This window comes from Eulemur rufifrons, chromosome 30, assembly GCF_041146395.1.
Source record: "Eulemur rufifrons isolate Redbay chromosome 30, OSU_ERuf_1, whole genome shotgun sequence".
Classification (NCBI taxonomy): Eukaryota; Metazoa; Chordata; class Mammalia; order Primates; family Lemuridae; genus Eulemur; species Eulemur rufifrons.
In genome coordinates this window covers 129316216-129341094 of record NC_091012.1, presented here as the reverse complement: position 1 = coordinate 129341094, position 24879 = coordinate 129316216, and the positions used below count along the sequence as shown (strand labels likewise).

At 40.8% G+C, this 24879-nt stretch overlaps 1 protein-coding gene across 9 annotated transcripts in view; it reads right to left on the bottom strand.

The window, feature by feature from the left end:
• Positions 1-24879, bottom strand: part of ADGRG2 (adhesion G protein-coupled receptor G2) — a 65366-nt gene that overhangs the window by 7023 nt on the left and 33464 nt on the right. For all 9 annotated transcript variants that reach the window (XM_069464489.1, XM_069464498.1, XM_069464492.1 and 6 more), the window contains 17 exons: positions 23227-23282; positions 22271-22326; positions 19782-19821; positions 19285-19322; positions 17953-18047; positions 16897-16963; positions 12123-12511; positions 9654-9819; positions 9296-9452; positions 8359-8502; positions 7625-7747; positions 6937-6982; positions 6726-6829; positions 5505-5626; positions 3887-4155; positions 1529-1628; positions 654-937 (listed from right to left, as the gene is read on the bottom strand). In XM_069464489.1, coding sequence (XP_069320590.1) covers positions 654-937; positions 1529-1628; positions 3887-4155; positions 5505-5626; positions 6726-6829; positions 6937-6982; positions 7625-7747; positions 8359-8502; positions 9296-9452; positions 9654-9819; positions 12123-12511; positions 16897-16963; positions 17953-18047; positions 19285-19322; positions 19782-19821; positions 22271-22326; positions 23227-23282 — 2256 coding nt within the window. The remainder of the gene's footprint in view (positions 1-653; positions 938-1528; positions 1629-3886; positions 4156-5504; positions 5627-6725; positions 6830-6936; positions 6983-7624; positions 7748-8358; positions 8503-9295; positions 9453-9653; positions 9820-12122; positions 12512-16896; positions 16964-17952; positions 18048-19284; positions 19323-19781; positions 19822-22270; positions 22327-23226; positions 23283-24879) is intronic.

Sequence of the window (24879 nt, the reverse complement as noted above, 5' to 3'; positions counted from 1 at the left end):
CCTATTAAATATGTATACTTGGCCAAGCCATTAGGCATAAATTCCTGTCCTACCTTTCCCTCCCTTGAAGTGCCTGCTTTAGGTTTCTGCCAGAGGCTACGCTTCCCAGCCTGTGGGATGGCCAACCTACAGGCTGCAATCTGTTATAAAAAATAAAGCTCTTCTCTCCAAATGTATGAACCTTGTGATTCTTCAGCTGATACCACTGAATAAGCTACTTTGCATATACAGGCAGACCTCGTTTTATTGTGCTTTGAAGATAATGCATTTTTTACAAATTGAACGTTTGTGGCAACCCTGTGGTTAAGCAAGTCTGTCGGTGCCATTGTCAGCATGGGCTCACTTCATATCTCTGTGTCGGCAGTTTTCAGCAGTAAAGTGTTTTTAAATTAAGGTATATATACATATGTTTTAGACATAATGCTATTGTATACCTGACTGACTGCAGTGTAGTGTAAACAAAACCTTTATATGCACTGGGAAACCAAAACATTTGTGTGACTCACTTTAATTGTGATATCTGCTTTACTGTCATGGTCTAGAACCAAACCTATAATATCTCTGAGGTATGTCTGTTCTCTTTTAGTAGACACATTTTTATATTTAACTAGGATCGTTCAGTTTGTGAATGTATTTAATGCTGTAGAGCTTACCTTGTAAGGTGTTAAAGATGGCAAAGAGATACATGAAGGTGACGTTAACTGGTCCCCAGGCAAAGAAGGCAAAGCCCCAAGTTATTCCCAGTAAAAATGTAAGGCCAGCAATACTCCTGAGGTCTTGAATACTGGTTTTCCGCTGGGCTCCCAGTTGCTTCTTCTTTTTAATTCGACAGAGCTGAACCAGGACCACAATGAACATGCTGATGTTCAGCAAAAATATCACACAGAAATATCCCACAACTGTAATATAGAATACGGCATTGCTGTTGATCCAGCAACTGGATTTGGGGGAAAAACGGGGGAAAAACAGGGGAAAACAGATTATAATGACAAACTAGAGTTCAAAATGATAACAATGAATCTATAACGTTTTACTGAAACATTTTCTATAAGTACAAGGGGAAAAAAATGATAAAACTGCTACTCTCTACAACCATTTATAGCTCTAGGGAAAAGAATCTAAGTCTATTTTAGGATACTTGGTGATTAAAAGAATTTTAAAAATAGACTATTTTTTAAACATTCAGGATTTTACCCCTATAAATCTTAGTAACTCTATTCCATGAGTCGTTATTAATATAATGTAACTGGATGTCACTTTTATCAGAGGCTAACGAAAATATTTTCAAAATAGTTCCTTCTAATTTATATATTGTTTCAAAATAGATTCTCCTAACCTTTACCTAAATAGTAGCATGGCATTTCCAACTAGCTTATCTCGTTACATACGACTGTGAAGGCTGCTGTTAAAAATTGCTGGACTTCATTAGGATAAGAGCAGAAGTCAATATGCTCATCAGATTCTCCACTTTCTTGGAGAATTCCATTTTCCAGTTCACTTAAAATTCCCTCGGGAGCTTTGTACTCACAAGTCGTCTGGTGAGCCATTGGGGAATTTCCCATAGGATCCAAGCCCATAGTTATCTGGGGATATAGTCAGGACGATGGTCACCACCACAGCTGGTACCCCTAGAGGATGGGAAACATTGATCACACGGAGTTCTAGTAACCACAGGTGGTGAGAAGAAAGACTAGAGAGCACATTCTATTTACTTCTTGTGGCAGACACTAGCTAGCTGTTGTTCACCAGACTGGTTTCCTTTCCTTTTTGGCACATGGCTAGACACACCCAGCTGCCCTGGCAGGTAGGGGTGTGTGTGGCCACAAGATTAAGTTTTGGCCAATGGGATACGGGCAGACGTGATTTGCTCCGCCTCTAGGCCTGCCCCACAGAAACCTCCTGTGAGATCCTCTACTCTCTCTTTCCCCCAGCAAACAAAGGGCAACCTTGGAAGCTCTGTCTTGAGGCGGTATCTTCATTAGCTTAGAACCCTGAATAACTGCAAGACCGGAGACTCCTCCATCCCCACTAACTTGAGCAAGAAATGAACTACTGAGATTTCAAGGCCTGTCCGTTACAGCAGCTAGTGTTACCCTTAACTTAGACACATCTGGAATGTAAATTAAGAGTTAAACAATTCCTGGCAAATCTTTCCTTATGAAACCAAAAGCCCTTAATCGATTATTTGTAACACATTGATGGATTGAGGATCCTGTCTTGGCTGATTTGGGGGTGGTGGCTGCCACTATGCCAGCTCTCTCAAGGGCCCACAGGCACTTCCACTAAGAGGAGGCACAATCAGAAGGCACTTCTCAGTTTAAAATGCCTTTTCGCTGGGAAGGAGTCCTTCCCACCCCACCACTATCACCCACCTGCCTCATGCCACCACCTCACGTTCTGACATGCCTGACATGCGATCTCAACGCTCCGGTAAATAGAAAAACAATCCCTTTGCACAGACCACTGTGGTGCCTGGTCCAGTCGAATGTAATATTTCACTTAATTCCTTTGTATTTGTACCTGCTGGTGACAGGGACCTATGATCGTTCCCCAAGTGGGACACTTTTCTAAAAATAAAATATTGGGGGTGGAGGAGCGTGTCCTTGACAAAAGAATCTGACCTTTCAGCCTTCTCTAAAGAAGAGAGAATCTGAGTCCACTATTTGGAGCAGTGAATTCTCTTTCTGGGATGAGGGGGAGAAAGGTGTCATTCTGTTGTTCTTCATCAAGATTTAATGACAGGCAAGGTGACAAGGGTGGTAAGGTGTTTGCAAACCTGTTGTGTAGAGAATACTTAGCCTGAAGAAGAGGAGAGTCTGTGGGGTGATGGTGGCTGTGATGCGGTGGAAGGGACATGCAGAAGGAATCAGAAAGCCAGGCTCTGCTCGTTTCTAGCTTTGTAAATTGGGGGTGAATCACATCATCACTTAGAGCCAGTCTCTTCACCTGGAGTGGCAATAACTGCCTTGCTACCCTCACTGGCTTATCTTTAATGGTGTTACTTGTGTGAAAATACACTGAAAAATATGGCATTGCACATAATGTTATATGTTACTTGTGGATTATCTAAAGGACTCTTTGCCAGAAGAGAGTTATTGTTTTCTGCCTGAGAGAGAAAAACCAAGACCACTAGTAAGTGCCACCAGAGAGCCGACTGAACTTAATGGAAAAAACAGAACTGTAGAGCTTGAGAAAATGGTTATTGGCTGCCTTATAAGGTAATGAGCTCCCCAGTAATGGAAGCGTTCAAGTAGACGTTAGATTATCTTTAGTCAAGGATAAGTCAGGTCAAGTTGAGGAGGCTCCTACATTGGGTGGGGAGTTGAATGAAGAACCTTCAAGATCTTCGGAGAATCAAAGGCTTTGTGACCCACCACCAACAGGTTACAGAATCTAAAATATCACACCAGTATGATGATGCAGTTCCATCAGGTTTATATATGTACATTCGCTCACTCTGCCCTACTGAGCATACAGTTAACGTGTATCTGCTATCTGGAGGTACAAAAGAGAGTGACGCTACCTTGGAGCTCAGGGACTGAGAGTTTGGCCTCACTACCACCCAGCTAATTTTTCTAATTTATTGAGCACCTTCTGGCACCTTCTGTGCCAGTCCCAATTCTAGTTCCTGGAGATACAAAGAGGATTCATGTTCCAACCTCGAAGAGTTTTTCATTCCTGACAAATCCAGAGGAAACCCACCGGTGTTCTAGAAAGAGACCTGACAAAGTTGCTCTTTGGGCAGTGCACATGTAAGAGGATAAAGGTGTTTTAGAAATTTGCCGAACTTGACCTGCATCATCATCGTCTCTACCTGATTGAAAATCAAAACCCGGGAGAAAATGCAGAGAAAGTCCAGGCAATGTGCAAGCAATCTTATACGTACCCCACCCGACCACGCAGAATTTAAGGATGTATTTTCGGATGTAAGTATTAAACACTTTGACAAGGGCCAGGTACATATGGAATGCTTCCAGGCCCATCCATGTGAATGAGACCAAGAGAAAATAATGAAGAAATACAGCCACTGAGATGCAGAGGGCTCGCGTCTTATAAAGAGCAATCCATGAGTCCAGGAGGAAGACCAGGTTTAGCAGGAGCAGAGCAGCACACAGCTGGATGAGGATTTTGGAAGGGTAATCCCTCCGGATCTTCCTAAGAGGAAAGAACAAGAAAAGAATTAGCATTACATTCTGCCAACCCTTATAGAAGAATATTTGTCAGGTTGTCTCTGAGATTTAGCAATTTATTTTTATTCTTTGGTAAACATCTGTATACACAGAGTTCTTCTCTTTTAGTGTTTATGTGTGTATGGGGGGGGAGGGCGGGTAAAACCAAGAACAATAACAAAGGAAAAATCTAAATAGAATCATCTGTGATAACTATATGGAAAACTTGTGCCTATATTTTGGTGGGACCTCTTACATGCTGACTGTTGACCCGTACTTTTAAATAGTTTGCAGTAGATGCTACTGAGCACCCACCCCATTTCTCCCAAACTTCTAGAAGCATTGCTGCTGCCTCTCATATAATAGGCTGCTATGTTCAGATCTTCAAAATATACCCAGATTCCCATATTATCATATGTTATTAGTTAAAATGAGATCATGGAAAGAAGAGTTTAAACTATAGCTAAATGTAATGGCATAGGAAAATACAGCTAATTGATGACATGTACATGTTTATGTGTGCAAAATTAGATCTGGTGAAATCATTCTGAGTAATGGCTGGCCTTATGGTAATTTAGTCTCACTAATAATATTTCCAAAGCTCTACCAGAAGATCTGTAGTCACAGCTGGACCCTAAGTTTGGCACTGAAAATAAATTTGTACACTTCCTGATCAGTGTCCAAAATCTAAATCCCAAAACCTACATATTGTTTCATTTAGATATTGTAATAAAAATACCGATGTCCTTCTTTTCCAATAGAATTTGTTGGAATTCTCCCTAAAAAGTGACCAAAGGGATCCTTCTGGTAAGCCAAGAAGATGCTGTTATGTGTAATGTCATTCTTGCTACAAAGCTACATTCACCGAGTATGTATTTTTTTTCAGTGAGGGTTTTGCACCCTGATTCTTTTTCATTCCCATACCAGTTAATGTATTTAATCTTTCATGTTTGCTCAGTCTAATTTAGAAACTTCATTTATTAAACATAGTTCTTATGCTATACATGGTGCTATGGTCTATTTCAGATTGTAAATTCTTAGATTTTGGCATCTGTATCCATCTTTCATTTCACACTTAATGTCTGCTAGGTACCAGGCATCATTCTGAATGATTCAAACATGATTATGGCACAACCCCTGCCTTTGGTGAGCTCACAGACTAGTGGAAGGAAGCAAGCATATAAACCAAAAAGTCCCATAAAGTTTACACATAGGTGCTCTACTAGGTGGGTGTACAGGATAAGGCAGGCCAAGGAAAAGGCTTAATTAATAAATGTTGGCAATGGAGGTGAGCACTGGGTCCTATAATGCAAATTTCCCATTGTGAATACTCACTCAAAGGCTATGTAGGTTACAAGAGTAACTGACAGAAAAATTGATGAAAGCCCACAGCCAATATACGTGATAAACGTCAGAGCCATCATTTCAGCAGGCAGTATGGAAGTCCGAGATAGGTCCTAGAAAATAAAAGATCGCTTTCAATAATCAAATATTTCTTTTTTTTCCTTAAGAGATGGGGTCCTGCTATGTTGTCCAGGCTGGAGTGCAATGGCTATTCACAGGCACAATCCCACTACTGATCAGCATAGCAGTTTTGACCTGCTCCATTTCTGACCTGGGCTGGTTCCCCTCCTTAGGCAACCTGGTGGCTCCCCACCCAAAGGAGGCCACCATATTGACGCCAAACTTAGTGCAAGACACCTGATCGGCATAGTGCACTACAGCCCAGAACTCCTGGGTTCAAGCGATCCTCCTGTCTCAGCCTCACGAGTAGCTGAGAGACAGGCGCTCGCCACTGTGCTCAGCAATAATCAAATATTTCTAAATAAGTAAAAGAGTTATGATTTACACTTATTGAGTGTTCTAGCTAACCATTCATAGTCTGTTCAACAAACCTGTGAGGTAGGCACAACTATTATCATATCATATAAAGATCAGGAAACTGAGGCCCAGAGAGGTTAAATAACTTGCCCAAGGTCACACAGCTAGGAAGTGCAGAAGCTAGGATTCAGATTCAGGTCTGGCTAAATCCAAAGCCACATAGTTGATCACTGTATTATAGTGCCCTGGAAAAGCACTGGACTAGGAGCCGAAGACTGGAATTTGGCTCCCGGCTCTTACAGTTCTTAGTTCTATGACTGTGGGCAATTACCTAGCAAATGAGTCTTAATTCTGATTTCAATAAAATGACAATAACAACACCCCTTTCTACCTAACTTGCAGGACTACTGGGAAGATTAAAGCAGATCATCGATGTCAGAGTGTTTTGTAAAAATTTAAAAGTGTATTGTAAACAAAACAATTTTTATTACTCATTCTAATCTGAATTCCTTAATCCTCTTAGCTATTTAAAAGGGAAAAATGTAAAGGTAAAAAGAGAATGTGAAAAAATACTTGTATTCCATGTTCAAGGGTGCATTTGCTGATTAGAAGAATAATCTCATTGGTGTATAGCTCTGCCACAATATCATATCTGCTCATCTATCAAAGTCATCCATCAATTAGACATTGGAGTGGGATGTCAGAATCGAAGGCCACGTAGCATGGGCACATTACCAATAGAACGCCAAAGCTCGTAAGGTGGCTGCAGGTACAGACGGTTTCATTCAGCTTCCGGTCTTTGACGGAGCAGCCGTTGGATGACCAGCCTCCTGCGCCACCTGTTGGCATTGGGAAGAGTATCTGTCAGCAAGTAACAACACAAGGACTCCTCACTCTCCCTCACTCACCCACTCAAGGCTTTGAAAAGGTTATGAGTGGAACCTACCGTTTCTGCCCAAGTCCCAAAATACACATTTCACTGTTACGTCATCCTGCAGTAGAAAGATAAAATCACAAATAATTAATTTACTGAACTGAAAAAACTAAAAAGCAATTGAAAAAAAAAAAACTATGGCATTTTTAATTTCAGAATCTTGGACGTGATTTTGGAAAGTTCTTATTTTATATGGTCCGTAGGAACAAGTGAGCCCCTATACAGGTCAGTACTTCTTAAACTCATCAACTGGGCATAGGAATCACCTCGGGGCCTTGTTAAAATGCACATTCTGGCTCAGTGGGTCTGGAGTGGGGCCTGAGAGTTTGTATTTCTAGCTGCAGGTCTGCAGACCACACTGTGAGTAGCAAGGTCATTGGTTTTGCTCAATTTGAGCTGAGCTGAGAGATGTTGTCTCTTTGGAGGTGAGAATCAGGCCTGCAACCACAGATCTACACACACTGAAATTCAGCAGTTAATAAGAGCTTGCTTTTGCACCAATTCTTCTTGGAAATTAGGTGGTCAATTGTTAAGCATGTTAAAACCCAGCAGAATGACCAAGTGATTCTAGTCTTACACATACTCCAATTCAGTTGAAGGTTCTTTCTCATAGCTCTGCCTTTTTTAGGCCATGTCTTATAGGCTTAGTTTGTACAAGGTGATCCCAGTCAATGAATAGATCGGACAGCCCTCTCCCCACCTGGCTTGGGTTGATGTGCTTTAATGTGACTGTCACGTTTCTTGTCAAGTTCTTGATGGTCAGGTTCGCAACACTTGATGAGATGACGTAGCTGATCAGAGAGAGGTTCTCCAGGGAAGGGTCCTAAGGCACCAAAGAATCAGTAAGATGGCAAGAGAAAATGAGACATCATCAGAGAGTTTAGAGCTAGAGGAGACGCTAAGGACTATTTAGTCCACATTGTTTATTTGACAACATAGGTCAGAAATTGAGGGTCAGGGAGTAAAGTAACTTTCACAAGGGACCACAGTGAGAAGCACAGCTTGTTCCACTACACAATGCTCTAAATACTAAGTTAAATTGCATAGATGGACACAACAGGATCTCATGACTCTTTAAAGGGAACATAACATTAAAACAATTAAGCTGTGTGTCCCCAAGCAAACCACTTAACCTCTCTGTGCCTCTATTGCCTCATCTGTAAAATGGGGTAATAGTTCTTCTCTCATGTGGTAGTTGAGAGGACTAGAGTTAATGTTTGTAAGTGCTTAGGACGGTGCTTGGCAATTGGTAAATACTACATACGTGTCAGTTACTTATCACCAAGAGCATCATTAGGCTGTGTTTAAAAATGAACTGCAGTGTTGCGATAATTCATTTGACTTACGGCTTAAGAATATTTGAAGATTAAAAGAAATAAAATTCCCCTACCTCCAAATAAAACCCAAAGCAAAAGCAGTGAGCAGCAACTTTACCTGAAACAGAGCAGGCGTTTCAAAAAAGTTGAACTGAACCCTGGAAGCTAGCTCTACATCATCAGCTGGTAAGTGACTCATCAGCGATGAAGGAAGAGTAATAACACCAATGCTGTTCTCAGGAGCGTGGGTTTCCAGAGAAACCTGAAAATCAGCGGAAAGATAATAAAAACGTCTGGAGCTCGTATAATGAAACGGAAAACAAAACTAATTAGATGGAAGGTCCTGTAAGGGCGTGATCTATGCTATCTCAACGTGAAGGGGCTTCTATTTCTGTTTCTCTGGCTGCTACTAAATTAAAAAGAAGATGTATAATAATGAGATGAGGTCTCCAGGCGGGAAAGGGAACATTTTAAGGATATACAGAAATAGTCAAAAAGTACAAGATGACTGTAGACCCTAGGGAGACCACAGCAGCTGATACACCAAGTTGGCGGCTGGTTACAGTAAAGTCTTCAGATAACCATATTCTTGTAAAGGGAAGATTTTACAAAAAGTAAAGCAAGAGTTGGTTTTACTTGGGTGTTACCAGCCTTCAATGCCTCTAACAGGTGGAGAGAAAACACTAGAAGCAGATCGATAGTCAGCATCACCATATACAACTGTGTAGCTGTAACACTTGTCACAATATTGAAGTGGGTTAGTAAGTAGCTGATGCCCTTGCCCACTTCTCCCAAGTGCCCAAGACCCTCCCCTGGACACCTCCCACCCCAAACTTTCATAATCTAGTTGCTAAAAGGTTAACCTTGGGTACAACAGCAACCTACGAAGTCCTGCTCCAGCCAACACCAACATCTCTGATTCTGTAGTGTATCACTGTTCTAGATGATAAATATCACCCCTAACTATAAGCAGTAATTGCCTGAATCGTGAAGTACAAAAGAGGCTACAATCATAAACAGGAAAAAGGTGTTTTCCACAATCAATTACAACATACCTGAAGATTTGCAGGGTCTTGAGCCGCAAAGGTAGTTGTGTCAAAATTACTGGCATTCACTCTGATCACGGCCAGAGCCAAAGAAGGGGAGGTTAGGCTTATGGTCTTGTTTGAAAAATTCAGCTGTAATCCAATGTCATCCACTACTTTTAGCAATCTGTAAAGATAGGTTGGCAGTTTAAATTTAGCAGTCCTACTTTGTCTCCCCATCCTAAGCAGAACAGAGAAGAGCAACTTGAGAAATCATTATGAACCTAGGACTCAGGAGAAAAATATTTGGTGATAATTAATCATGTAAGCAGCATCTTCATCATTCGAGGGTCCCCTCTCACCACCACTTCAGTTTGCCAGGTCATACCTTTGAGCCACAGGGGCCAGCATGGCAGGTGGGGAACGAAGAAGTCTGCTGACTTGGTTTATCATTTCTCCCGCAAGGTTAGGCTCCAAGCTCCCTAAGGACAGAGACTTCTCCATCTGGGACACTTGGTTCTCAAGATCATAAATACTGCTGGTGTCAACAATTTCTATATCAAAGAGCCAAATCATTTTATGAACACACAATGGAAATGTCATTGATAAAGATAAACATACATAGACCCTGTGATCTGACAAACTCACTCCTAGGCATTTGCCCCAGAGAAATGAAAATATATGTCTTAAGAAGACTTGTTCATGAATGTTTAGAGTGGCCTTGTTCATAATAGTCCTAGACCAGAACCAACTCAAATGTCCATCCACCGGAGAATGGATAAACAAACTGTGGTACGTCCATACAGTAAGATATTATTCAGTGATAAAAAGGTATTAATGACCAAAACATGCAACATGGATGGATCTCCAATTTTCTAATACATTATGCTAAGTGAAAGGTGCCAAACTCAAAAGGCCACATACTGTGTGATTCTCTTCATATGGCATTCTAGAAAAGTCAAAACCGTAGGGAAACAGATCAGTAGTGGCCGGGGGTGGGGGTAGGTGTTGACTTCAAAGGGACATGAGGGAACTTTGGGGTAGTAGAAAAGTTAATATATCTTGATTATGATGGTGGATACAGGACAGTGGGTGTTTATTCAACTGTATAGAATTGTAAAAATTTCATTTATCCATAAAACTAGACAAATTTTACTGTATATAAATTATACTTCAATAAATCTAAAAAATATAAAAGCACATCAGTGTATTTGGCATATATTGATGTAAGCAAAAGTATGCTTATATGTAACTTATATCGTGTGTACAGGATTTTACGTGGATCACTAGAAGCTCTTTTGTGAAAAAGAGATTATTGTGAGATCAGCAGTTGGACTAATACCTGTGAGTCTGACTTACGATAGTGTTTTAATTGGGAAACAATGATACACACCTGTCTTTAACAACAACTCTTATATTCACCACCTAACATCCTACTTCTTATTTTGCATATTCCCTTCTAATCTTACCTATGTATATTTACGCCGCTATAAACATGCTGCGCAAACTATTTGTTGTTGGGCTATCTTGACTTCACAAGACTTGAAAAATGCCTCCAGGTTTCTGTATAGCTGTTCTAATGACTTACATGGTTGCATAATAGTCATTGTGTTGAGGCAGCCCATCTTATTTAAGCATTTCTCTCTTCTGGGATACTTAAGTTTTATCTACTTTTTAGCTACCAGGTAACACCCCAATGTGCATCTTTTATGCATATGTCACTTTGCTTCTGTTGCCCCAGGAGTGGAAGTCCAGGTGCCAGAGGCCACCTTGCTGGGTTTTTTGTGTAGCCTATTATTAGGTTGATTCTAAGGGTCAATGGCATCTTAGGCCTGGCCTCATGAACTTCAATTTGACTTTAGTCTTCAGCAGCCATTGAACCTTCCCTTGACTAGAGGCCCAGTGATTTTATAATTTGGCCCTAAATATTTATATTTGTAAAAAAAAAAAAAAAAATGATTGAAGAGAGAGCAGTGCAAATTCAAAGAAGTAGCAAGTCATCTGGCAGAAGCTCCAAATCTGAGGATGCTGGCACCATGGCAGAGGAGGTGAGGACCACAGCTTGAGCGCCAATCTAATGTCACCAAAAAAAAAAACTTGGCTTTGCTTCTGACCACCCAAATTCTTGAGGAAGACCTGCTTCTTATGCACAGCGTCGAAACTCCAGAGTATCCAGATGTCTCTCTGCCTCTTTTCCTCTCCCCTTTACCCCTGTCCCGCTAAGCCTACTTCCGGCCTGGGGAGGCCCTCTGTGGTTTCCATGGCACTGTCTCGTACACCTTTGTTCTCAACCTAGTGCAATTAGTGTTTTTATTTCGATCTTGACGCAGAACAGGCTGAATGAGCAGGAGCCAAGTGGCTTGTCCCCAGATCATGCTGCCTGTGAGAGCCTGTGAAGACCCAAGCTTAGGTCTGCCGAATGTCTGTCCCCTCCCATGGCTACCCTGGCTCAGCTGCAGCTCCAGCACTCTGTAACTGACTGATTTTCAAGAACACCAATTTTTTCTTTTGCTTTCTGTCTAAATGGAGCTACTGTGTTTAATAGATCAAAAGTTTTCTCTTCAGAATGTTGAAAACAGTGGCCTGACAACCTTTGGTAGGAGAAAGAAACCTATGAAATAACCATCTCGATAAAATCAGATCTGTGCTTGCCGCTTAGAGCTATTTATCTGCCATGTTGGTCAAAACAATCGAACTCAGCCACAGTGATGTTCTATGAATGCCTAAAGGAAAGCTCTAGAAATCAAGCAAACATCATTTTTAAAAAAAGGAGCCATGTGGCCTTATCACAGATGTCTTGATTTGCAGGCTGGCAGCTGCAGTTCAAGTAGCCAAAATTCCATAACCTCATATTTACCTGTTGTGCCAGGAGTTGCGTTGGTGTTGACATTTGCAGGGACCATCGTGGTGGGAGAGGAAAGTGAGGCTTTCGCAGACAGCGGAGTGTGCAAAGGATGGGTTTGGGGTGTAGGGGAAGAGACAGTTCCAAATTGGGGGTGCACATCAATGGCATGGCTGGAAGCTAAGGGAGTTGAAGGCTGGGGAGAAGGAGGGTGAATCTCCCTTGCTGGAGAAGGAGCCTTGTGGGTCACAGGTGGGTGATCTAGGGGCTCAGCCAAAGAGAAGGCACTGGGGACCTGGGAAAGAACAGTGGGTTGAGGCGCAACTGGGATGGATTCTCTGGAAGGAGAAAATGGCAGGCCATGTTGATGGTCAGCAAGACAGACAACAGGATCCTGTAGATCACTGAAGGAATGAACCAGAGAGATGCGTGTGAGACACCACCAAGCTGATGTGGTTATTGACGGGGTTAAATCAGGGTCCTACCACTTCCTGCCTCTGCCATTTCACACTGTCTATGCACCTGCCACTGGTCCCCTGCCCCTCTTCACTCCTACCACCTACTTCCTGGGAGAGGAATTAGCGAGGAGGGATGCTGGCCTATGAATCCCCACTTCCGGTTCACCAGTTCACCGCTGCTCTGGGCTCTATGCCTTACCATTTATCAGTTAATCGAGGGGATGTTCTCTGTGCTCCTGGGGGCGGGGAGCTGTTAAATGCTCCATGATCCAACTAGGAATTCCACACACTAGGAATCTGTCTTAATCAGCTTTCTACTACAATAGCCTGGCATAGTGGTAACTGGCACATAGTAAGTGACCAAGAAATGTTAGTTGAATGAAAAAGTAAATCAAACTGGGGCCAAAGTGGTGGTCTCCACCAGCTTGTACATCAACTACGTCCTCAAGGTTGCTTTAGCTCAGTGGTTCTTAATCTTGGCTGTGCATGAGAACTACCCAGAGAACTTGTTAAAATATATACTTTATATAGATTTCTATAGCCTATTCCTCAGTGTCTCATTCAGTTGGTCTTGGGACAGGGTGTGGGGTTCCCAGGCATGTATATTTTCTAAATTCCCTGGTGATTTTCACAAGCATCAGAGGTTAAGAAGAGCTCACCTACTATCTGGCAAAAGATCCATCAGTGTTGGGGGATCTTGGGGGAAAAGCAACTAGAGGGGACAACAAATTATTGTTGAAGCCACTGATGGATCTAGTTTTAGATGGAGACTTAGAACACTAATGAGAATGTGTTCTTAGAGCTTCTCTTGGGCGAGAGGAGGGAGGAATATTAGATCAAGGGGGTCTAAGGCAAGTCACATCCCTAAAAAGAAAAGCCATCTTAGTCCAGTCTGGCTGGGCCCTTGGCATCCCCCGAGGTTCAGGGCAGCAGTGAAGACACAGGTGTCAGATGGTCAGAAAGATCATGAATCAAAAGCATTGACTTGGGCTCTAGCTCTTGCTACTCCTGTGGACAATTCACTCCGTTCCCTAAATTGTATACTACAGTACCCCATCAGTCCAAGTTGTGGTCAAGGTGCTTTACAAAGTGTAAATTAAATTTGTCAGAATATCTGCAAGCCTGCAGAAGTCAGACCCCGACATGGGCTCCCATTCACTAGGCTCAACCATGAAGAGGTTGCCTGATATTCCTCCTGTCACTTATGCTAGTCGCAGCCCCCCATCTACCATGGGGTACACAGGAAGCAGCAGAGCAGTGATAGGCAATGCCAGTCGCGCATTAGGAACCCCCAGGGCACTTTAGCGCCAGTGCCTGTGCTCCCAATCCAAACCAGCTAACCTGGAATCTCTGGCAGTGGGCATAGGCAGCAGTATTCTTTTTTTTTTTTTTTTTGAGACAGGGTCTGGCTCTGTTGCCCAGGCTGGAGTGCAGTGTCACAATCATAGCTCACTGTAACCTCTAATTCCTGGGCTCAAGCAATCGTCCCACCTCAGCCTACCAAGTAGCTGGGACTATAGGCCCACGCCACCACACCCGGTTAATTTTTAAATTTTTTGTAGGAATGGGGCCTCGCTATGTTGACCAGGCTGGTCTTGAACTCCTGGCCTCAAGAGATTCTCCCACCCTGGCCTACCAAAGTGCTGGGATTACAGGTGTGTGCCACCACGCCTGGCACGTCTTCATTTTAATGTGCTTCTTTACTGAGGTGGAGCTTACCTATAGTAAAGTGTACTAATCTCTAATCTTATAGTTAGAGCTTGATGAATTTTCATATATGTATAGGCCTATATAATCGCCACCCAGATGAAAACATAGAGCATTTCCAGCACCCCAGAAGGCCACATTCACACATCAGCATATTTTAAAAGCACCCCAGGTATTTCTAATGCACAGCCAATCTTAAGAACCAATATATTAGACAGATTTGGAGTGATCATCTAATTCTAGCCCAGTGGTTCTCAAACTTGGCTGCACATTAGAATCACCTCACCTGGGAGTTTTTAAAAAGCAGAAGCCCATGCTGCATCCCAGACCAATCTCTGAGGGTGAGAGGCAAGCATCAGTGTTTTTAACATGCCCCACATGATTTCAACATGTGGCCAGGGGTGCAAACCACAGCACTGCTCTACAGTCTAGGCCCTCAGTACTCAAAGTGGGTCCATGAACCAGCAGCACTGGCTTCACCGGGGAAGCTGGTTAGAAATGTCGAATCTTGAATGTGGTCACACAGCTAAAGGATAGGGCCCTAGCCAGATGCCAGTTGCACATTCTGCCCTCTTTTCTATGTCCTGCTTCTTCCTAACAGCTCTCTGAATTCGCAGCTGTCAGGGATCAGTGGGGCCGCCTCAGAGGGTGATGGTCTTTTGATTCGATCCAGTGCTTCCAGAAATTCTGTCCTCCAAATGGGGCTCAACCTTCTAGTTTAAAAGGGTGTGTTAAGCTTAATGAGGCATGTTACTCCTGTGATATTTTTATTGCAGAAAATACCACAAATCCTTAAGTAAAGACTTTTAACTATTCCTTAAGGCCCAATGTTTTAATATATCCCAGAAATGTGGCCCACACAGGGCAGATAGACTACAGCTAGCCTTCTGTTCCCATCTGACAAGCTTCACAATTATAAAAAACAAAAAGAAAAAATAAAATACTCATAATGCCAGCAAGCAGGTGAATCATTGGGAAGCACTGTGAACATTTTCATTCATTTCCTTCCTTCCTGTTTTTTCTATGTTTACTTTTATACACCTGTGATCACAGCATACATGACTTTCAGAGTCTTATACTATTTTGGAGCATCCATGTCCCAGTTTCCCTCCTTTGAGGCGATAATTTTAAGGCAGTAATTCTTAACTTCGGTTGCCCATTAGAATCATGAGAAGGGCTTTTAAAACCCTTAACGCCTGGGCTATGTCCCAGATCAATGAAATTAGAATCTCTGAGGGTGGTGACCAGGAATCAGTATTTTCTTAAACTTTTTCATTTGAACTAACTTTAGGCTTACAGAAATACTGCAAAACCAATACAAAGAGTTCAGTATACCCCTCACCCAGCTTCCCCAAATGTTAACATCTAATATCCAGAATTAGAGCCAAACAACTATCAAAATTTATATGTGACAAAGGTAGCATCTCAAACCACTGGGGAATAGGGTGGATTTTTTAAGAAATAGTGATGGGACTACTGGTAAGCATTTGGAAGAAGATAAAATTAGACCCAAACCTTGTCCCATACACAAGAATAAACTCCAAGTGGATCTAAATGTGAAAAATGAAACCATACAAGTACTAGAAAAACACAAGGGTGAATTCCTCTATATCCTGGGTCTAGGGAAAGACTTTCTACCTATATCTCCAAATCCATGGGCAATATAAGAAAAGACTGGTCTGACTGGGCCTGGTGGCTCATGCCTGTAATCCCAGCACTTTAGGGAGGCTGAGGCAGGAGGATCGCTTGAGGCCAGGAGTTCAAGACCAGCCTGGGCAACATAGTAAGACCCCCATCTCTAAAAAATTTTTTTAAAAATTAGTCGGGCATGGTGGCACACGCTTGTAGTCCCAACTACTTGGGAGGCTGAGGTAGGAAGAACACTTGAGCCCAGGAGTTCAAGGCTGTGGTGAGCTATGATTGTGCCACTGTACTCTGACCTGGGTGATAGAGTGAGAACCTATCTAAAAAAAAAAAAAAAAAGAAAGAAAGAAAAGAAAAGGAAGAAAAAGCTGATAAATTTAATTACATAAAAATTTTTAAATTTGCATGACAAAAACATGATAAACAATGTCAAAAGACAACTGAAAAACTGGGAGAATGTTTACAACATACACCACAGAGCTAATATCCACAATGCATAAAGTCCTCTTAAAATTGATCAAGTATCCATTAGAAAAAATGAGGAAAAAACATGAACACATAATTCACAAAAAGATACAAACATAGCTCCCAAATATAGGAAAAAATATTCAGACTCAGTCTTGTGTGTGTGTCCCAATAAAACAGACTTAGTCTTAATAAGACAAGTGCTAATTAAAGTAATACTGAGATACCATTTCTTACCTATCAGACTGGCAGAAATGTTTTAAAATGACAAAGCATTTAGTTGGTAAGTCTATGGAGAGTCAGGATCTTCTTAATGCCTCCCAGGTGATTCTAATGTGCAGCCAAAGTTGCGAACCATTGATTTAAGGCAATGGCCCAAGTGGAAACTTCATACAGCAGAAAACTATGCACGAAAGCCTTTCTTCACTACTGAAATTCCCAAACTCTTTAGCCAACATGGCGATTAAACATTATTATTTTTTTTTAGGGAAAGGAACAGCATGCTTGCCACATACCACTGCAGCTTTTCCAAGTCCTCCGGGGAAGAAGGGCAGGGTGTCCCCACAGAACAGCAGCAGTGTTCTGGAGGAGACAAAAGGACAAGGAAAAAGGAAATGTGTGGTCAAGAATAAGGCAAGGTGGAAGCCCAGACCTATGAAGTATTACAGTTCTTTCGCCAGCTGCATTTTAAAGAGTGATTGTGTAAAGCAGGCAATAAAATAAATTAGATGCTATTCTGTTGACAATTATATACTGTATACAGAGTAGGTGCTCAAAAATATTTATTGAGTGAACTTTTTTGGTTATATGCATGCAGTATCAATCACTCTTCAGCAACTCCTAAGAGGAATTCAGAAGTAAACCTCTTGGAGGACATTATGTTAAGTGAAATAAGGCACAGAAAGACAAATACTGCGTGATCTCACTCATATGTGGGAGCTACAATAGTCGAACTCACAGAAACAGAGACTGACATGGTACTTACCAGGGGCTGAGGGGGTGGGGGATTAGGGAGATGTTGGCCAAAGTACACAAAATTTCAGTTAAGAGGAATAAGTTCAAAAGCTCGATTATACGACACGGTGACTACAGTAAACAACAATATATTGTATACTTGAAAATTGCTAAGAGAGTAGATTTTAAATGTTCTCACCACAGAAAAAGTGATGAGTATGTGAGGTAATGCATATGTTAAATAGCTTAATTTAGCTATTCCACAATGTATACCAAAATATCATGTTGTACACCATAAATATATACAGTTTACTTGTCATTTAAAAAAAAAGTAGATATATCCCAGTAGCAATCCATCAAACACTCCGAACGGAATTCTCCCTCTCAGTAGGGTTTGTTTTATCATGTTTTGAAATACGATATATTGAAATATATTGAAGTTTTATTAGAAAGCAGGAAAAATAACTTAGGGCTCTCTGAAAATTGCCCCACGACAAAGGATTCAAAACAGAAAGCTGTAACATATGTAAACTTATTAATTATATTTTCAATTAAAAAAATAACACATTGAAAGTCACAAGAAGATGAACACAGCAATAAGGATAGAGGCGACTCACCCATTGGTCGAATCTTTACTCCTTTCAAAGCAACCATTACAGCACATACATTTGTTGTCTTATTCAGTTTTATGGTGAAAGTACAATTTAATGTGCTGTAAAGAGAAATATATGTAACCAGAATGTTACTAAATTGGAAACCTACCTGTACATTTGTAATTGCTTTTGCAGACTTAAGAGTGAGGAAAGGGCACACTGACACTGTAAACTTGCAGTGCCACCCCGATAAGATTGTAAACACCCATTTACAGTGGTCTGAACTTTACCCAAAGGACTTGATACTAAGAGACATTAATAGAGGTTCACATGCACCACACACAGCTACTGGTTCATTTTGCCTCCCCACGATTAACAGGCAGGGCTGAAACTACTCGATTGCAAAGGCAAGCACCTTGACATCTATGGTCTTATCCCCATCCCCAGCTCCCCAAACACACACCCCATCTGGCCACTGGCTTGGTGTCTACAGACATTTGAGTTCCATCATGGGAGCCCTTTCACATACCAGCCTAGATGAACCTCAAGGTCTCTTAAATCCCAAATTTCTCTGGCAATTCAATCTAGATTATCAGATAACTTAGATTTTAAGACATTCTCTCTGTTTCTACTTTAGCCTTGGTTTAGGTGGAAAAAAATGTAATGTTGAAAAACAAAAAGAGGTAAGTGAAATGAACTAAATACATATAGTGGATATGGAGTCAACATACAATTTCATGGACTACTTGCCCTTATTTGTACTAATGGATAGTGTGATAAGTGAAAATTGTCATTTTCTAGGACTTTGACTCTCACAGAATGCTCACGTTTCAGATAGTGAGATTATTGCCCCATAAGCCATGGGGTTTACACAGCTAAGATAGCCAATGGACACAATTTAAAATGATAATTTATACAACTCTAAATGATTGTTGGACACTCTCTGATTCACCCCTGTATGTACTTTCTAATTTATTCTTTTCTCTTTCTTTCCAATCTTTTCCTCCCCCTCTCGTTCTCCCAAGCTCCACATTATGTTCCTTCTTTTCTGTCTGGCCTTCGCCCTGCCTGGAACGCTGTGAGCCAATTTCTTGGTTATACTGGTGGCCCTCAGGGCTAAGGTAAATGGTCCGACACTGCACACTCCTCTGTGCTTCATAAAGAAATGAGAAGATGGATGTGACAGAGAGACTGGTGTTTGGAAAATGTAAAAATATTTAAATCTAAAATTTCACTAATATGTATTTATTTTAGAGGAACCCACTGAATTTGCAATTTAACTAGGTCTACTTAATACTTTCATTCCTCATAAATGGAGAAATAATGATATTTATAAAAGTATTAAAAATGACTGACCTTTGGGCCTCTGCTGTAGCACACACTATAAAATAAGTCTGAAACAAAGAAACACAAATATATACATATGTTATTTTCATAGTTGCAAATGTCAGAAAAGACAACCCAGGGCTAATCATAGAATGTTAGAACCACAAGAACCCCTAGGGATCATCCAATTCACAATCCTACCAGATTCCCAACATATCATCAAAGCTATTCAGGCCTTGGATACCTCCAGTGTCAGAGAGGTCACTACTACACAAGGGAGCTCATTCGCCTGGAGTTTATATTTTAAGAAATTTTTGGTTTTACATGAAGGAAAATCTACCTCCTTGTAATATCTACTTATTGCTCCTGGTTCTGATTTTTGTAATAACAGAACTAGTCCATTCACTCTTTTACACAACAAATTTGGGGGAACTTGAATACCTGTCTCCCCAGGAATGCAGAACTCCATGCTTTCCCCCAAATAGTAACAGTAATTATAAACAAGGTACAGGGTGTGCTATGATTACCTCACTTAGAGTTTGCAGGGTTTTGTTGAGCTCTGATCGTCTGTTAATAAAATGAGAGAAATTAACATTAAGGAGACCATTAATGATACGAAATTCAAAACAAGTTAGATATTCAGCAATTAAATCAAGCACATGGTATTCATTGCTTACAGTGTTCACTTTGAAGGAACACAGGGTATAATAAGAGATTCCTATGTGGCAAAAATAAATTATTTATATGACAAGGGAAACTATCCAGACAGGCGCTGTATCCGTTCTAGCCAAGAGCAAGATATAAATTATGGCTGAACAATCTTGTTATTCATTAGGCTACTGCAACCTCCAGCCAGCTTCCCCTGGCACAGGGCCAGAGCAAGAGCCGGCCTGAGGTAAAACTTTCTGAGACGGGTAAGCCACTCACCCTGGGGACCCTGTGCCTCTGATTTCCTCCTCATTCCCTCTCCAACTGACCCAGCCTGACCACGCTTGCCCTCTCCCGCCCTGCCCTCCCCTCACAACTCCCCTCTAGAAATTTTTCATTCCTTTCCTCCAAGCCTACTCCCACAACACTTTAGTTTCTTCAAAATGGCAGAGCTTCACATGAAGTTAGGATGAAAGAAATCTAGCTAAAGAATTCACTCTAAGGCAGGAGCTCTCAACCCAGGGGAAATCTGGCACTGTCTGGAGACATTTTGAGTTGGGGTGGGGGGGGTGCTACAGGCATCTAGTGGATAGAGGCCAGGGATGCCTCTAAACACCCTACCATGCAGAGGACAGCCCCCACAGAAAAGAATTTTCAGGCCCCAAATGTCAATAGTATCAAAGTTGAAAGACCCTGCTCCAAGGAATGGTAGCACCAGGCAGGGTCTGGAGGAAGAAGAGAAGGACCATGGCAGTGGTCAGCTAGCTCTTCAAGTCGGCAGGAGCCACTACTCCATAACTGTACTCAAAGGCCACCTTCTTTCTGGTGTTTCCCTGTCCCCTCCAGTCAGGTCTAACTGCTCCACCTGCTCTATATTCAGATACTTACAACATCCGTTGGTACCCTAAACATGCCATCTTAGGTGTAGGGCTGGTACTGTATTGTTACCATTTGTTTGCATCCTGGGTCTTCCCCACCAGACTCTAGAGCCCTGGTTCTCAAAATTGGCCTCATCTTGGAACCACGTGGGGTGCATTAAAAAGTACCGATGCTCAGGTCTCAGCCCCCAAATACTGATTTAATTGTTACGGAGTGTGCCGGGGCACTGGGAGTTTTGAAAGCTCCCCAGGTGATTTTTAATATGCAGAGAGAGATAGAACCACTGCTCTAGACTTGGTTTCCCATCTCAGAGAGTTGAGTTTATCCCCCTTTGGATCCCTGAGGCCCAGCACATAGTAGGTACTCAATAAATGCTTGGTGACCTTAAATGAACTCAGCTCTATTTCTAATGTAGTAATTAAGATTAATTACTCAGAAGTATGCTAAGTTGTGTTCCAGTTGTAAATTTGTAAATTTTAAAAAAAATGTATCCTCTATGATTGCCCATCTAAAGTTTGAAATCCTTCCAGGGCACTGATGGCATGTGCTTTTCATATCACATATATAACTTGGAATAGTTAGGAAGGCTGCATTTCCATCAGGTCAAAGAACATGAATAACATAGGCATAAAGGACATGAATAACACCCCCCTCGATCCTCAATCCCAGTTCTCACTAGTTGAACTATTTAACCACTATAAACTCAGTGGGCCCCTAGGGATGTTTGATATCCGCCGAGTGGAATGGTAGTTGCTCTCTGCCTAGGCATTGCTGAATCCTCAGAAGCAGCCAGGTCAAAATGCTATTATAATTTGAAAAGACTCATAAGAAGAGGTTCTTGTTTTGGTTTGTTTTTATCTAGGAAAGGTTTTTCTTTTCAGTGTCATCACAGATACCAGAGCAAATTTAGTTCAAAAGTTTACAACAATCTCATTTGTGAGGTAGTAGCAATGTTCAGAGTAGATAAACTTCATCTCTGATGCTGTTTGCCTGCCACAAGGGCAGAGACATGAAGTTGCCCCTTGCAGTGACAGTCAGAGATGGCCATGGGGTAGCTGACATTTTGACCTATTGTCTAACTGAAGGCATCTGTTTGTAATGCATTTCTCTTTGTCTGTGCTTGTCCTTGAAAGCCAAGGTCTACTTAACAAAGCCCTCACTCTGACTTTTGAACTGATGCTTCATGAAAGCGTGAACAAATCATATACATGGAGTCCTACCTTGAATTCTTCTTTCAACCATGCTGGATACCAAATCATATTAAAACCCAAATACCAATTTAAAGGAAGCTGTTATACATCAAAGAGAATAGCCTCATGGGGATATTAGTTAATGACAGGTGACTATGGTTAGTTTGCAAGGAAGTCAAGAACCAATTAGCTCTATAACCTTTGGGTCTGGTTCTCAGTTTTCATAAGCAAAGATGGCCCAACGTGTATTTTTCCTTAGTTGATGTCTGAAGATTTAAATCAAACAGCAGATTACTCACTTCAATTCACTTAGAGACAGGACTCCAGTTAAGGTGTCATTAGTTCTCTCTCGATTCTGTTAAAAGCACAAAATCATTAAGAATACAGCAGACATTGTTTTGTTTTGTTTTTTACACTCTATAACAAGAAGTTGTTCTTCAGCTACCCAAAGAACTACACCCCAAAGACTGAATCCTAACTGCATGGAATATTGTCTATCAAATGATCAAATTGCAGTTACATAGATAAGGGAGGGAGGAAGGGAAAAAATGGTTCTCGACAGTTAATCCATATTGGCTGAGCCAGTTTTTCTTTGTTTTCTTCTTAAAAAAACATTCTGAGTCAGCAGCTCTGATTCGCCAATTTCTGTCTTTTTTCATTTCAAGGATTCTCCCAAAAGAACACTATTAAAGCTCTCACCATGAAAGGTATCAGATTTAAGTAACAGAGCCCAATTTAAAAATGGAAACTTGATAGCAGCCATCACTGCATTTCTAGCAACTAGCTCATTCCCTGGCACACAGTAGGTGCTCAGAAATATTCACTGAATGAACAAACCACATTTGGCTGGAATCCTCTAAACCAATTTAGGTTATGGGTGTATCCAAATCCCCCGTGGGGTGGACAGAATCAGATTCAGAAGATTATTCAATACATATATTTCTTGTTGCTAGGAGTTTCTAATTTAATTTTAAATTTTAATTGGTAATAAAATTGCATCATATTAACATTCTTATTCAGTAGAAAACCTAGTGAAAACTAAAATATGTTAATTATTAATAAAATATCATGATTACTACAAACTTAAGCTCTCACCACAAAACTAGGGATTCTATAACACATATTTTGTTTAAGTTTGCTAATAAAAGTAAATATGCCAAAAATCATAAATAATCTGAACCTTAAACAAATCTTTAAATACGCATGAATTTGTCTTTTAAGATTGTAATATAAAAAAAAAATCTTTAAAACCTACCAGGGTAACGTTGCTTTCTTCGTTGTATTGAAACATTATCTCCCCTCTAAAAAATACTAAAAATAAATTTTCAGAAAGAAATTTGAGACTTGTACTTTATAGCTTGAGGATTAATGCAACATAAAAAGATTATCAAATTACTTTATAAATGGTTTCATCAAATTCTTTGTTTTTATTCACATTTACTCTCTATCGGTAAGTTACACAATGGTTATCGAAATAATTTTCAGAAAATAAGAACTATAAATTTTATGTGGGAATTCAGAAACAGAGAAAACTTGTCCCTTTGTTAAGAAATTTTATCCTTACGTGCTTCTTGTCAGAACTTTGTTTCCCTTAAAGATGCTAAACGTGAGGACTGTGGCTCTAATGTGAACTTTTAAAAAATCTTTTTAAGTTGTTATATTTGCAGTTACATAGATAAGGGAGAGAGGGAAAAAGAAGTTTCTCAGCAGTTAAGCAACCTTACGGAAGTGTATTTATTCTTTGCCAGTTTTCTTCTGTTTTTTTTTTTTTTTTTTTTTTTTAATACAGTTTTTGAATGCAATGTCATTCCTAGGAACAAAGCTGAGACTTGGCTTTGAAACCTGAATAATATGGAGGGCAGATCTTTTTCTTAGTGAACAACTCACTGTGGCTTTCACTCCAGAAATGCCAGAGAACCCTGTTCTTAAAATGCTCACTTTGGAAATACTGAACTCAATTTCAATCAATCTGTTTCCTGCAGGATATGCCCTCAGGTCCTTTGACTCCATCTGGAAACAAATAAAATAGTGACCCCTAAACAGAAGTACATGGTGTAACTTCATAATCTATAGGGGCCAAAAACTGGCCTCCAGAGCAATGGGGCAAGGGTGACATACAAACTAGAACAGGGTTCAGCCAATGTTTCTGGTGATAGATCAGATAGCAAATATTTGAGGTTTTGTGGGCCGTAAGTCCTCTGTTGCAACCACTCAACTCTGCTGTTGTAGCATGAAAGCTTCCACAGACAATATGTAAATGAATGGGCAAGGCTGTGTGCCAATAAAACTTTATTTACAAAAACAGACCATCTTTTACTACACCCCAAAGTACAACAACTGATTCCCATAGCCATGTACCCAAGGGTCCACTTCCACTTAAAAATGGACAAAGCCCCTAAACTAGTGATTAACATGATCTATCTATTTCAGCAACTTTTCTACTGAGAACCTCACCATACTGAACTGAAATTTCAACTAATACATATATAATTTAAAATAAAGATACTTGATATCTGCATAGAATTACTCGTCTATATTTTATCTTAGCTTTTAAATGCTTATTTAGATGGTGTGTGTGCATGTGTATGCATGAGCCAACACCCACAATTTCTCTCCCTCAAATTCTTATTTAGTGCATGTTGAGTTTCATAAACATGCTGGGAGCACAGTGGTAGTAGAGCAATTAGGAAGCCACCACCTTTTGACCCTCAGCCTAACTCTTCTTGGTCAGCTACCAGTTTCTTCACCAGCCTCCATTCCCTTAATAAATCCAGATTGGAACCTGCAAGAAGTGAAGGTTTCTAGTTCTGGCAGGGTATCATGGGATTTCTGGTGCCAAAAGAGTTGGTTCCCTGATGAGGTTGTTTTCACCAGACACTAAAACAAATGGTCAATTCAGTCACTTAAT